This window comes from Tachyglossus aculeatus, chromosome 2 (assembly GCF_015852505.1).
Source record: "Tachyglossus aculeatus isolate mTacAcu1 chromosome 2, mTacAcu1.pri, whole genome shotgun sequence".
NCBI classification, from domain to species: domain Eukaryota; kingdom Metazoa; phylum Chordata; class Mammalia; order Monotremata; family Tachyglossidae; genus Tachyglossus; species Tachyglossus aculeatus.
The window spans coordinates 95,077,319-95,092,168 of NC_052067.1; the positions used below are offsets into that span (position 1 = coordinate 95,077,319).

Here is a 14,850-nt window from a genome sequence, read left to right on the forward strand (position 1 = left end):
GTCCCTTCTTGCAGACTCAAAGGAGGGTCCCTTCCCCGGTATCATTTGACCCCCAAAGCCATTCATTCATTCAACCGTATTTACTGAGCACTTACTGTGTGCAGAGCACTGTACTAAGCGCTTGGGAAATACAAGTTGGAAACATATAGAGATGGTCCCTACCCAACAGCGGGCTCACAGTCTAGAAGCCATGGAAGTACTAGGACTGCTGTCCTTATTTTACAGATCAATCAATCGTTTATTCATTTTCATTCATTCATGCATGTATATATGTTTGTACATATTTATTACTCTATTTATTTATTTATTTATTTTACTTGTACATATCTATTCTATTTATTTTATTTTGTTCGTATGTTTGGTTTTGTTCGCTGTCTCCCCCTTCTAGACTGTGAGCCCACTGTTGGGGAGGGACTGTCTCTATATGTTGCCAACTTGTACTTCCCAAGCGCTTAGTACAGTGCTCTGCACACAGTAAGCGCTCAATAAATACGATTGATTGATTCATTCATTCATTCATTCAATCACATTTATTGAATGCTTCCTGTGTGCACGACACTGTACTCAGTGCTTGGTAGAGTACAGTATAACAATAAGCAGACACATTCCCTGCCCACAACGAGCTTACAGTCTAGAGGGTAATCAAACAAACTGTGGTATTTATTGAGCGCTTACTGTGTGCAGAGCACTGTACTAAGCACTGGGGAGAGCACATTAGAACCGAGTCGGCCGACACGGCCCCTGCCCACAATGAGCTTACAGTCTGGGGGCGGGGGGGGAATGGGAAACCGAGGTTTGAGTCGGACTCAGATCATCTATTCATGTCCTGGGTCCTTCCCACTCATCCGTCCTCCTCCCGTCGCTCGGGCATTTTGCTCATTCCCAAATCATCTCCCACAGCGATTCTCCCTGATCCCTGAGTAGTAACATGAGACTGTCATAGTGGTCGGAAACAGGAGCGGGAGCAGAAGTAGCAGTTGTATTTATTGAATGCCCACTTGGTACAGGTTCACTGTCCCGGGTACTCAGCAAGTACAGAGTAGAGAAGCGACAATAGAGGGGCAATAGAGGCCGAGGGGGAAACCCCTATGGGTCAACCTGAGGGTCTTGACCACGTCTCTCCCCTCGTCCTAAGCAGTCTGTGTAGGAAGTCCGGTCTAGATTCAGGATCGCGCACACTTGTCTGGTCTTACACGCTCCGCTGCAAACCTCGCTGCTGTTGTAACTCACGAAGACGTAATTGTAGTATTTTTGGAACTGCTTGCTGTCCGGGTGGGCAAACTGCTTAGCCAAGCCATGCAGGCTTATGGGATGCAGGTCTTCGATGCCGTACGTTTTAGTCAGGATGTATTCCAGTTTCCAGTTGGATTCTTCCTTCAGGTTGGCCTCGGTCAGGTTCAGATAATACTGCCAGAGGTCCTACAATAAAGCAGGCAGAGTTTGGCTTCTCTATGAAGTTCACGCTGAGAGAAGGTCGTCCACTAGGGAGCTGACATCACTCTTAATAAAAATGATCATTATTCTGGTGCTTGGAAGTGCTTTACAACATGCCAAGCAACGTACTAAGCGCTGGGGTGGATACAAGATAAGCAGGCCCTACGTGGGGCTGATAGTCAAGTAGGATGAAGAACAGGCATTTGGCAGATGAGGGAACTGAGGCACTGAGAAGTAAAGTGACCTGCCCGAGGTCAAACAACGGAGAAGTGGCAGAGCCAGAATTAGAACCCAGGTCCTCCTACTCCCAGGCCTGTGCTTTTTCCACTAAATCTCGCTGCTCTTCTACTCGGTGGTTGGTTCTAGTTCTCACCTACATTCAGATCCACAGCCTAGGTCCAGTGAGAGGAGAAGGCTAACGGCTCTAGCTTAATAGAAAGCTTTTCTCTCCTGGAAAAGCTCTTCCTTTGCAGAGGCATATCATTTGGCAATCCTTATGGGCCAAAATCACTTGTTTGTTTCCAGAAGGGCTTTGCAGGTCGATTTGGGGGGTACAGTGTCCCTTCCCAGTCCCTCAATCCCAAGCGTGGCATCATTACCATTGAGGGGACCTCAGTTCCAGCATCTGGCCAAAAGGGAAACTCTGGGGTAGGAGTTGGGGAGGTGGGAATGCTCTCTCCGAGTCGCCCTTTAGCTTTGTCTCCATAACCTAGGGCAGTAAGTCAGTCAATTAATTGAGCACATATGGTGTGCAGAGCACTGTACTAAGCGCTTGGGAGAGTACAATCTAACAATAAACAGACACATTCCCTGCCCACAGTGAACTTAGAGTCTACAGGGGGAGACAGACACTAATAGAAATAAATTACAGGTATGGACATGAGAAGCAGCGTGGTTCAGTGGAAAGAGCACGGGCTTGGGAGTCAAAGGTCAAGGGTTCGAATCCCTGCTCTGCCACTTGTCTGCTGTGTGACCTTGGGCAAGCTGCTTAACTTCTCTGTGCCTGTTACCTCATCTGTAAAATGGGGATGAAGACTGTGAGCCCCACGAGGGACAATCTGATCACCTTGTATTCCTCCAGGGCTTAGAACAGTGCTTCACACATAGTAAGCACTTAACAAATGTCATTATTATTATTAGTAGTATTATAAGTGCTGCAGGGCTAGGAGGGGGGATGAATAAAGGGAGCAAGTCAGGATGATGCAGAAAGGAGTGGGAGAAAAGGAAAAGAGGGTTTAGTCAGGGAAGGCCTCTTGGAGGAGATGTGCTTTCAATAAGACCTTGAAGTGGGGGAGAGTTTTTGTCTGTCAGATATGAATTGTCTGTCCCACCCCCCTTTTTGTTATCCTGATTGGGACTCTTTGCTTTTCCCCCCTCCCAGCCCTGCAGCACTTATGTACATATCTTTATTGATGTTTGTCTCCTCCCATCTAGATTGTAAACCCCATTGTGGGCAGGGAATGTAACTGTTTATTGTTGCATTGTACTTTCCCAAGCGCTTAGTACAGTGTTCTGCCCACAGTAAGCACTCAATAAATACGACCGAATAAACGAATGAACGAAGAGGAAGGGCATTCCAGGCCAGAGGCAGACCGTGGGTGAGAGGTTGGGGAAAGAAAGGCGAGATCAACAAACTGAGAAGGCTAGCATTAGAGGAGTGAAATGTGTCGGCTGGGTTGGAGATGGAGGGTAGCGAGATGAGGTAGGAGGGGGCAAGGGGATGGACCATTTTGAAGTCAATGATGAGGAGTTTCTGTTTGATGCGGAGGTGGATGGGCAACTGCTGGAGGTTCTTGAGGAACGGGGAAACATGGCGTGAACGTTTCTGTAGAAAAATGATCTGAGCAGCAGAGTGAAGTATGGAATGGAGTGCGGAGAGACGGGAGACAGGGAGGGCAGCGAGGAGGATGAGTGGGTAGGGTAAGTGTTCGGATGAAAGTGGTAGCAGTTTGGATAATAATAATAACAATGACAGCATTTTTTAAGCACTTACTATGTGCAAAGCACTGTTCTAAGCACTGGGGTGGCTACAAGGTGATCAGCTTGTCCCACGGGGGGCTCACAGTCTTAATCCCCATTTTACAGATGAGGTAACTGAGGCACAGAGAAGTGAAGTGACTTGCCCAAGTCACACAGCTGACAATTGGCAGAGCCGGGATTTGAACCCATGACCTCTGACTCCAAAGTCCATGCTCTTTCCACAGAGCCACGCTGCTTCTCCATGGGGAGGAAAGATCAGATTTTGGAGATGTTGTCAAGCTTGAACTGGCAGGATTTGGTGACAGATTAAATATGTGTGTTGAATAATAATAATGGCATTTATTAAGCACTTACTATGTGCAAAGCACTGTTCTAAGCGCTGGATGAGAGAGATGAGTTGAGGATAACACCAGGTTACGGGCTTGTGAGACAGGATGGTGGTGCCGTCTACAGTGATGGGAAAGTCAGGGGGAGGACAGATTTTGGTGGGAAGATAAGGATAAGATGAGGCCAAACAGGACCCAAGATCTCTCCTTAAGCCACTTCCTTACCTGGAAAAGTTTTCTCCCCACAAAGAGACTCTGTTTCCCGTGTAATTCGGCAAGAAGAAGAAAAAGTACAAAATTTTTGCCAATCCCGTCCCTTTAAAGTCTCTATTTTCATCCACACATTCACTCATTAGCCCCTAAAAGAATTTCTCACAACAAACGCTTGCTACACTAAGTAACCATTATTTCTTCCATGGGTTAATTCATTCATTCATTCAATCGTATTTATTGAGCGCTTACTGTGTGCAGAGCACTGTACTAAGCGTTTGGGAAGTACAAGTCGGCAACGTATAGAGACGGTCCCTACCCAACAACAGGCTCACAGTCTAGAAGGGAGAGACAGACAACAAAGCAAAACATTTAGACAGGTGTCAAAATCGTCAAAACAAGATAACCAAGAATCTTGGTCTTTAGAAGCACCCAAATTAGCACAGTGGAGTGTGCCAAGGCAGGTGGAAGGGTCAGGTCATCCATTTTGAGTGAAACAACTCACCAGTAGGCTGTAATCCCGAAGATCATACTGGTACAGCCTGACCCCCGGGTTGTTGGTCTGCCTTTCAAACGCGCTCTTCACTGGGGTGACTGCAGGAGCCACGAACAGGGAATTCACAGGCCTTCCTGGTTGAAGAAACACACAAATACTGACATACAACCAATAAACCAATGTTTTTTTCTGAGTGCTTACTATGTGCAGAGCACTGTCCTAACATACACAGAAAGTTATCATGCCCAAATGTTTCAATAAACCTGAGTCTTTCATTCAATCACATTTATTAAGTGCTTACTGGAAGTGGCATGGCCTAATGGACAGGACATGGGCCTGGAGTCAGAAGGCCCTGGGTTCTAATTCCGGCTCTGCCACTTGTTATTATTATGGTATTTGTTAAGCGCTTACTATGTGCAAGGCACTGTTCTAAGTGCTGGGGGGATACAAGGTGATCAGGTTGTCCCACATGGGGCTCACAGTCTTAATCCTCTGCTACAGAGGATACAGTGCTCTGCACACAGTAAGCACTCAATAAATACGACAGATTGATTAATCCTCATTTTACAAATGAGGGAACTGAGTCACAGAGAAGTTAAGTGACTTGCCCAAAGTCACACAGCTGGCAATGGGCAGAGCCAGGATTTGAACCCATGACCTCTGACTCCAAAGCCCGGGCTCTTTCCACTGAGCCACGCTGCTTCTCTTGTCTGCTGGGTGACCTTGGGCAAGTCACTTATCTTCTCTGTGCTTCAGTTACATCAACTGTAAATGGGGATTAAGACTGTGAGCCCCAAGTGGGACGGGGACTGTTACCAACCTGATTAAGTTTGTATCTACCCCAGCGCTTAGTACAATGCCTGGCACATAGTAAGCGGGTAACAAATACCATCATTATTATTATTGCAAAGTAATGTACTAAGTGCTTGGGCGACTACAATATAACAACAGACACATTCCTTGCCCACAAAAACCTTACATTCTAGAGAGGGAAATGGACATTAATTTAGAGCCCATTGTTGGGTAGGGACCATCTCTATATGTTGCCGATTTGTACTTCCTAAGCACTTAGTACAGTGCTCTGCACACAGTAAGCACTCAGCAAATACGATTGAATGAATGAATGAATAAGTAAATAAATAAATTGCAGATATGGACATAAGAACTTGATCAAATACAAGTATTTGATTAAGAGTCTTGATTATGTTCCTCTTGTCGTCACCCAGCCACAATCTGTTTTTAAACATCACATAGGGCTTTGGTCCTAGTTTAACATTAATATTAATAACAATAATAATAATAATATTTGTTAAGCGCTTACTAGCATTAGAAGCAGCGTGGCTCAGTGGAAAAAGCACAGGCTTTGGAGTCAGGGGTCATGGGTTCAAATCCCGGCTCTGCCAATTGTCAGCTGGGTGACTTTGGGCAAGTCACTTCACTTCTCTGTGCCTCAGTTCCCTCATCTGTAAAATGGGGATTAAGAGTGCGAGCCCTCCGTGGGACAACCTGATCACCTTGTAACCTCCCCAGAGCTTAGAACAGTGCTTTGCACATAGTAAGTGCTTAACAATAATAATAATAATAATAATGGCATTTATTAAGTGCTTACAATGTGCATAGCACTGTTCTAAGCGCTGGGGAGATTACAAGGAGATCAGGTTGTCCCACGGGGGGCTCACAGTCTTATCCCCATTTTACAGATAGGTAACTGAGGCACAGAGAAGTTAAGTGACTTGCCCAAAGTCACACAGCTGACAATTGGTGGAGCCGGGATTTGAAACCATGACCTCTGACTCCAAAGCCCAAGCTCTTTCAATTGAGCCACGCTGCAAATGCCATTATTATTATTATTATTATTATTACTATGCTCCAAGCACTATGCTAAATACTGGGGTAAATACGAGATAATCAGTTCAGACATGGTTCCTGTCCCACAAGGTGCTCACAGTCTAGGGGAGCAGGGAGAACATTTACTGAATCCCCATTTTACAGACAAGGAAACCGAAGCACAGAGAAGTTGCTGGATTAGAACCCAAGTCCCCTAGCTCCTAAAACCATTTTCCACCAGGCCTCATTTCTTCTAGGTTGTGAGTTCCTCTCTGAATAATGCCAGAGTAATAGGCCGCTTTCCAATAGCTTCCCGTTATTAGTGGCAGGAGAGCCTAGGAAACACTGAACATACAGACAAAATACGGCAAGAATTTAGGTGAAAAGGAGGGGGAAAATGCTCTGGTCTTTTATTTCCTCACCACAACTGAACCAAGATGAAACAATCAATCAATCAATCAATCAATCGTATTTATTGAGCGCTTACTATGTGCAGAGCACTGTACTAAGTGCTTGGGAAGCACAAATTGGCAACATATAGAGACAGTCCCTACCCAACAGTGGGCTCACAATCTAAAACAACTGATAGATCTGAAAGAGTGGCCAGGCAGAGAATAGGGTGGAAAAATCATTTTGCTTTGAGAAGAACCGGATCACCTGACTTGCCGTTAACTGATTGAGTTTCACTGGAAATAGCTGAAACTTGCAACTTCTTCCTTGAAACTGGGAATTTTCCTGACGCCACATTTCTCACTGTAGACTTGATTGCTGAGCAAGGAAAGACTCTGGACTGACAAGAGCTAATTTTAGCCCAGTAAGGCAAGATTAGGCCACCGAAGGGATAGACTGAAGGAAAGATACCAGAGGACCTTGTCCTCTAAGTTCACCCCAGTGGGAAGAAAACTGGCCAGTCCACTGAAGCCAGGATTAACCGGACTGGTAAATGGCCATTGGGAAACAGCACCTGCATATATGTATATATGTTTGTACATATGTATTACTCTATTTATTTATTTTACTTGTACATATCTATTCTATTTATTTTATTTTGTTAATATATTTGGTTTTGTTCTCTGTCTCCCCCTTCTAGACTGTGAGCCCACTGTTGGGTAGGGACCATCTCTATATGTTCCCAACTTGTACTTCCCAAGCGCTTAGTACAGTGCTCTGCACACAGTAAGCACTCAATATGATTGATTGATTGATTAATGTTAATCAAAAGGAGAAGAAATGACAAAGAGAACTCTTGTCTAAACAGACACATCGACCTCTTTCTTTGTTCAGATCGAGCCAAACAATTAGAGAAGCAGCATGGCCTAGTGGATAGGGCACGGGCATGGAAGTCAGAAGGACCTGCGTTCTAATCCTGCCTCTGCCACTTGTCTGCTGTATGACCTTGGACAAGTCACTTCACTTCTCTGTGCTTCAGTAATCTCATCTATGACTAGGGATTAAAGACTGAGCCCCACGTGGGACATGGACTGCATCCATCCGGATTCATTCATTCAATCGTACTTATTGAGCGCTTACTGTGTGCACATTCAATCATTCAATCGTATTTATTGAGTGCTTACTGTGTGCAGAGCACTGTACTAAGCGCTGGGAAGTACAAGTTGGCATCATATTGAGACGGTCCCTACCCAACAACGGGCTCACGGTCTAGAAGGGGGAGACAGACAACAAAACATGTGGACAGGTGTCAAGGCATTAGAATAAATGGAAGTAAAGCTAGATGCACATCATTAACAAAATAAATAGAATAGTAAATATGAACAAGTAAAATACATAGAGTAATAAATCTGTACAAACTTATATACAGGTGCTGTGGGGAGGGGAAGGAGGTAGGGTGGGGGGATGGGGAGGGGGGGAGGAAAAAGAGGTCTGGGAAGGCCTCCTGGAGGAGGTGAGCTCTCAGTAGGGCGTTGAAGGGAGGGAGACAGCTAGCTTGGTGGATGTGCGGAGGGAGGGCATTCCAAGCGGTTAGTACAGTGCTCTGCACACAGTAAGTGCTCAATAAATACGATTGATTGAATGAATGAATGAATTCCAGGCCAGGGGGAGGATGTGGGCCAGAGGTCGACGGTGGGACAGGCGAGAATGAGGCCCAGTGAGGAGATTAGCGGCAGAGGAGCGGAGGGTGCGGGCTGGGCTGGAGAAGGAGAGAAGGGAGGTGAGGTAGGAGGGGGCGAGGTGATGGACAGCCTTGAAGCCCAGGGTGAGGAGTTTTTGCTTGATGAGTAGGTTGACTGATAGCCACTGGAGATTTTTGAGGATCAGCTTGCATCTACCCCAGCGCTTAGCACAGTGGTTGGCATGTACTAAGTGCTTAACAACTACCATTGAAAGAACAATTGGGATTGAAGGGATAGTGCTGTCCTAGGCCAGCCAGAGTGAAATTCACTGCCTCTCGGCTTCTCCCAATAATTGCTAAATCCTGCTGGTTCTTCTTCTAGACTGTGAGCCCACTGTTGGGTAGGGACTGTCTCTATATGTTGCCAACTTGTACTTCCCAAGCGCTTAGTACAGTGCTCTGCACACAGTAAGCGCTCAATAAATACGATTGATTGATTGACTGATTCCCCCAAACACTTCCTTGTTCTATTCCAACAGCTACCCGTCTCGTACAAGATTTTGTCAGCTCATGATCAGAAGAGGTATCAGCCTCTTCATCCCTCCCCGCAGTCTCCAGAATCTACCCTCTTTCCTCTACACCACACACCATGGCTTAGTGGTTAGAGCACGAGTTCAGGAGTCAGAAGGACCTGGGTTCTAATTCCGGCTCTGCCACTTGTCCGTTATGTGACCTTGGGCAAGTCGTTTCACTTCTCTGGGCCTCAGTTACCTCATCGGGAAAATGGGGCTTAAGACTGTGAGCCCCACTTGGGACAGGGACTATGTCCAACCTGATTAACTTGTATCCATCCCAGCACTTAGAACAATACTTGGCACATAGTAAGCACCTAACAAGTATAATAATAATAAAAATAATAATAATAATAACACTGCCAGCATCATTACACCCAACTTCTGTTTGGTTTGTTGCTTCACTTCTCAAAAGCCCCGTCTCTCCAATTCTCAGAAATCTTTATCATTGCCCGACAATAATAATAATAATAATAATAATAATAATAATAATAATAGTGGCATTTATTAAGCATTTACTATGTTCAAAGCACTGTTCTAAATGCTGGGGAGGTTACAAAGTGATCAGGTTGTCCCACGTGGGACTCACAGTCTTCATCCCCATTTTACAGATGAGGGAACTGAGGCACAGAGAAGTTAAGTGACTTGCCCAAAGTCACACAGCTGACAATTGGCTGGGATTAGAACCCATGACCTTCTGGCTCCCAGGCTCATGGTTTATTCACTCTGCCATGCTGCTTCTCATGTGTCTACCAACTCTGTTATATTGTACTTTCCTAAGTGCTTAGTACAGTGTTCTGCTTCTAGACTGTGAGCCCACTGTTGGGTAGGGACTGTCTCTATACGTTGCCAACTTGTACTCCCCAAGTGCTTAGTACAGTGCTCTGCACACAGTAAGCGCTCAATAAATACGATTGAATGAATGAATGAATAAGCACTCAACAAATACAATTCATTGATTGATTGAAGTGCCACTTTGTAAACTCTGGATCTCCACCTTCCTAATTATTTCCACTAATTTTCAAACCTGTGCAAACACAATTAAAGCACTTAATTCACTGGAGGGCTTGCCCAAGAAAAATCATCTCCTGCCCGTTGACTGATTAGCTTGAAGAGGAGTCTTTTTCATTTTACCGGGTTGAAAAACAACAAAAAGGAGAAGGTTGTCTGTTCCCCGAAAGTATGGTTGGAGAGTAGACAAGAGGGATCCTGTATGCCCAAGAAGTGGGTAAGATCAAGGAACTCTGGAAGACCATGGGTCTTGCCTTATGAGCCTGGACCTCACGCATACTAGTTTGGGTTAGTGTTATACAGTGCTTTGTTTTGATGTCTTGTCTCCCCCATCTAGACTGTGAGCCCGTTGTTGGGCAGGGACCATCTCTATATGTTGCCAACTTGTAATCAATCAATCAATCAATTGTATTTATTGAGCGCTTACTGTGTGCAGAGCACTGTACTAAGCGCTTGGGAAGTACCAGTTGGCAACATCTAGAGACGGTCCCCACCCAACAGTGGGCTCACAGTCTAGAAGGGGGAGACAGAGAACAAAACCAAACATATTAACAAAATAAAATAAATAGAATAGATATGTACAAGTAAAATAGAGTAATAAATACGACTTGTACTTCCCAAACGCTTAGTACAGTGCTCTGCACACAGTAAGCGCTCAATAAATACGATTGAATGAATGAATGAATGGGGGAGCCGGGATTTGAACCGATGACCTCTGACGGTCCCTACCCAACAGTGGGCTCACAGTCTAGAAGGGGGAGATGGAGAACAAAAACAGAACATATTAACAAAATAAAATAAATAGAATAGATATGTACAAGTAAAATAAATAGAGTAATAAATATGACTTGTACTTCCCAAGCACTTAGTACAGTGCTCTGCACACAGTAAGCGCTCAATAAATACGATTGAATGAATGAATGAATGGGGGAGCCGGGATTTGAACCGATGACCTCTGACTCCAAAGCCCGGGCTCTTTCCACTGAGCCACGCTGCTCTCTCCTCAGCGAGCCAAAATTCCTGCTCACTGGCTTGACGGCTCTCTCCACCTCAGTCAATCAACCCATTGCACTTATTGAGCACTTCTTGTGGATAGAGTACTGTTCTAAGCGCATGGGGATCTCGCACATCAGTTCTCTTCACGTGCTACTCTCTGGATCCCTCAATATCTCTCTCCCAAACGTTCCCACCTCTGAGCCCTAGCTCACCCTCTGTCCCCTGCCTGAAATTTCCTCCTTCTTCAAATCTGCCAGACCCCCACTCTCAAGAGAAGCAACACAGCCCGCTGGAAATAGCCTGAGAGTCAGAGGATGCAGGTTCGAATCCCAGTTCTGCTACTTGCCTGCTGTGTGACCTTGGGAAAAATCGCTTAAGTTGTCTGTGCCTCAGCTTCCTCGACGGTAAAACTGAGAAGCAGCGTGGCTCAGTGGGAAGAGCCCGGGCTTTGGAGTCAGAGGTCGGGGGTTCAAATCCTGGCTTCCCCAACTGTCAGCTGTGTGACTTTGGGCAAGTCATTTAATCAATCAATCAATCAATCAATCAATCGTATTTATTGAGCACTTACTATGTGCAGAGCACTGTACTAAGCACTTGGGAAGTACAAATTGGCATCACATAGAGACAGTCCCTACCCGATAGTGGGCTCACAGTCTAAAAGGGGGAGACAGAGAACAGAACCAAACATACCAACAAAATAAAATAAGTAGGACAGAAATGTACAAGTAAAATAAATAAATAAATAAATAAACAGAGTAATAAATATGTACAACCATATATACATATATACAGGTGCTGTGGGGAAGGGAAGGAGGTAAGACGGGGGGATGGAGAGGGGGACGAGGGGGAGAGGAAAGAAGGGGCTCAGTCTGGGAAGGCCTCCTGGAGGAGGTGAGCTCTCAGCAGGGCCTTGAAGGGAAGAAGAGAGCTAGCTTGGCGGATGGGCAGAGGGAGGGCATTCCAGGCCCGGGGGATGACGTGGGCCGGGGGTCGATGGCGGGACAGGCGAGAGCGAGGTACGGTGAGGAGATTAGTGGTGGAGGAGCGGAGGGTGCGGGCTGGGCTGTAGAAGGAGAGAAGGGAGGTGAGGTAGGAGGGGGCGAGGTGATGGACAGCCTTGAAGCCCAGGGTGAGGAGTTTCTGCCTGATGCGCAGATTGATCGGTAGCCATTGGAGGTTTTTGAGGAGGGGAGTGATATGTCCAGAGCGTTTCTGGACAAAGATAATCCGGGCAGCAGCATGAAGTATGGATTGAAGTGGAGAGAGACACGAGGATGGGAGATCAGAGAGAAGGCTAGTGCAGTAGTCCAGACGGGATAGGATGAGAGCTTGAATAAGCAGGGTAGCGGTTTGGATGGAGAGGAAAGGGCGGATCTTGGCAATGTTGCGGAGCTGAGACCGGCAGGTTTTGGTGATGGCTTGGATGTGAGGGGTGAATGAGAGAGCGGAGTCGAGGATGACACCAAGGTTGCGGGCTTGTGAGACGGGAAGGATGGTAGTGCCGTCAACAGAGATGGGAAAGTCAGGGAGAGGACAAGGTTTGGGAGGGAAGACAAGGAGCTCAGTCTTCGACATGTTGAGCTTTAGGTGGCGGGCGGACATCCAGATGGAGATGTCCTGAAGGCAGGAGGAGATGCGAGCCTGGAGGGAGGGGGAGAGAGCAGGGGCAGAGATGTAGATCTGGGTGTCATCAGCGTAGAGGTGATAGTTGAAGCCGTGGGAGCGAATGAGGTCACCAAGGGAGTGAGTGTAGATTGAGAACAGAAGGGGACCAAGCACTGAACCTTGGGGAACCCCCACAGTAAGAGGATGGGAGGGGGAGGAGGAGCCTGCAAAAGAGACTGAGAAAGAACGGCCGGAGAGATAAGAGGAGAACCAGGAGAGGACGGAGTCTGTGAAGCCAAGGTCAGATAACGTGTTGAGGAGAAGGGGGTGGTCCACAGTGTCAAAGGCAGCTGAGAGGTCGAGGAGGGTTAGGACTTCTCTGGGCCTCAGTTCCCTCATCTGTAAAATGGGGATTAAGACTGTGAGCCCCCCGTGGGACAACCTGATCAGCTTGTAACCTCCCCAGCGCTTAGAACAGCGCTTTGCACATAGTAAGCGCTTAATAAATGCCAACATCATCATAAAACTGGATTCGATACCTGTTCTCCCTCCTCCTTAGACTGTGAGACCACATGAGACGGGGGTCTATGCCAGACCCGATTGATTTTTTATCTATCCCAGTGCTTAGGACAGAGCTTGACACACAGTAAGCGCTTAAGTAGCATTAAAAAAAACAAAGGGACTCAATGAATACCACTGATTGATTGGGGGGGTAATTGGTTTTAAAGACACTAAGTGAGAGCTCTAAAAAGGGCTTTATATTGAAAAAGAGATAGGAATAGAAACAAAGAAACAGTGTGACATAATGGATAGAGCAGGAGCCTGGGAATCTGACAGTTGTGGGATCTAATCCCGGCTCTGCCACATATCTGCTGTGTGACTTTGGGCAAGTTCTCTGTGCCTCAGTTACCTCATCTGTAAAATGCAGATTAAGACTTTGAGCCCCACGTGGGACAGGGACTGTGACTAACCCAATTTACTTGCATCCACCCCTGCACTTAAGATCATGCTTGACACATGATAAGCGCTTAACAAATACCATTATTATTATTACTATTATTATTAAAAAGGTCAGGTAGGGATTGTCTCTATCTGTAGGTTGCCGAATTGTACTTTCCAAGCGCTTAGTACAGTTCTCTGCACAAAGTAAGCGCTCAGTAAATACAATTGAATGAAAAAGGAGTTCATAGAGGGCAAATGTACCTGGGGAAGCAGATGTCGGCAACACCATCGCCAAAGGGAAGGCGAGTGTCGCAGAACTACTAATACAATGTGAATTTAGATCTGCAAGGGCTCTGAGGGCTCTCACTGAGGTGGGGTGTGACTTTGGGCAAGTCTCTTCACTTCTCTGGGCCTCAGTTGCCTCATCTGTAAAATGGGGTTGAAGACTGTGAGCCCCCCGGGGGCCAACCTGATCACCTTGTAACCTCCCCAGCGCTTAGAACAGTGCTTTGCACATAGTAAGTGCTTAATAAATGCCATTATTATTGTTATTGTTATTGAGAAGACACAGGCCTAGACGTGCCAAAGTGAAGCCAGTTCTCTGGGGAGTTGGGGGCTGTCAACAACGAGTCAACCTGTGCCCACCCCCTAGAGGGATTCATTCATTCAATCGCATTTATTGAGCGCTTACTGTGTGCAGAGCACTGTACTAAGCACTTGGGGAGTACAAGTTGGCAACATAACTTGCCAACTGGCAAGTAATGACTTGCCCCTGGAGTGGTGTAGAGTGTGGTGTAGGGGGAAGATAATGCCCCTGGAGTGGTTGGATGATGGCTGGTGTGAGTTTCCACTCTGCCCTACCTGAGAAGCAGTGTGGCCTAGTGGACAAAGCAACCGGCCTGGGAGTTGGAAGGACTTGGGTTCTAATCCCAGCTCCTCCACTCGTCTGCTGTTATGACCCTGGGCATGTCACTTCACTTCGCAATGCCTCAGTTCCCTCAACTGTAAAATGGGGATTAATAATAATAATAATAATAGCATGTATTAAGCACTTACTCTGTGCAAAGCCCTGTTCTAAGCGCTGGGGAGGTTAAAAGGTGATCAGGTTGTCCCCCGGGGGTTCACAGTCTTTGTCCCCATTTTACAGATGAGGTAACTGAGGCCCAGAGAAATTAAGTGACTTGTCCAAAGTCACACAGCTGACAAACAGCGGAGCGGGATTTGAACCCATGACCTCTGACTCCAAAGCCCGGGCTCTTTCCACTGAGCCACACTGCTTCTCATTTAAGAGGGTGAGCTGTGAGGGTGAGGGTGAGTCCCTGTCCCACGTGGGGCTCAAAGTCTTAATCTGCATTTTACAGATGAGGTAACTGAGGCACA

At 46.4% G+C, this 14,850-nt stretch overlaps 1 protein-coding gene across 1 annotated transcript in view; it reads right to left on the reverse strand.

The window, feature by feature from the left end:
- Positions 1 to 967: 967 nt before the first annotated feature.
- Positions 968 to 14,850, reverse strand: part of SMPDL3A (sphingomyelin phosphodiesterase acid like 3A) — a 68,146-nt gene continuing 54,263 nt past the window's right edge. Inside the window, exons 7-8 of the mRNA XM_038769428.1 lie at positions 4,456 to 4,580; positions 968 to 1,419 (exon numbers count right to left, since the gene is read on the reverse strand). Coding sequence (XP_038625356.1) covers positions 1,087 to 1,419; positions 4,456 to 4,580 — 458 coding nt within the window. The 3' untranslated portion in view covers positions 968 to 1,086. The remainder of the gene's footprint in view (positions 1,420 to 4,455; positions 4,581 to 14,850) is intronic.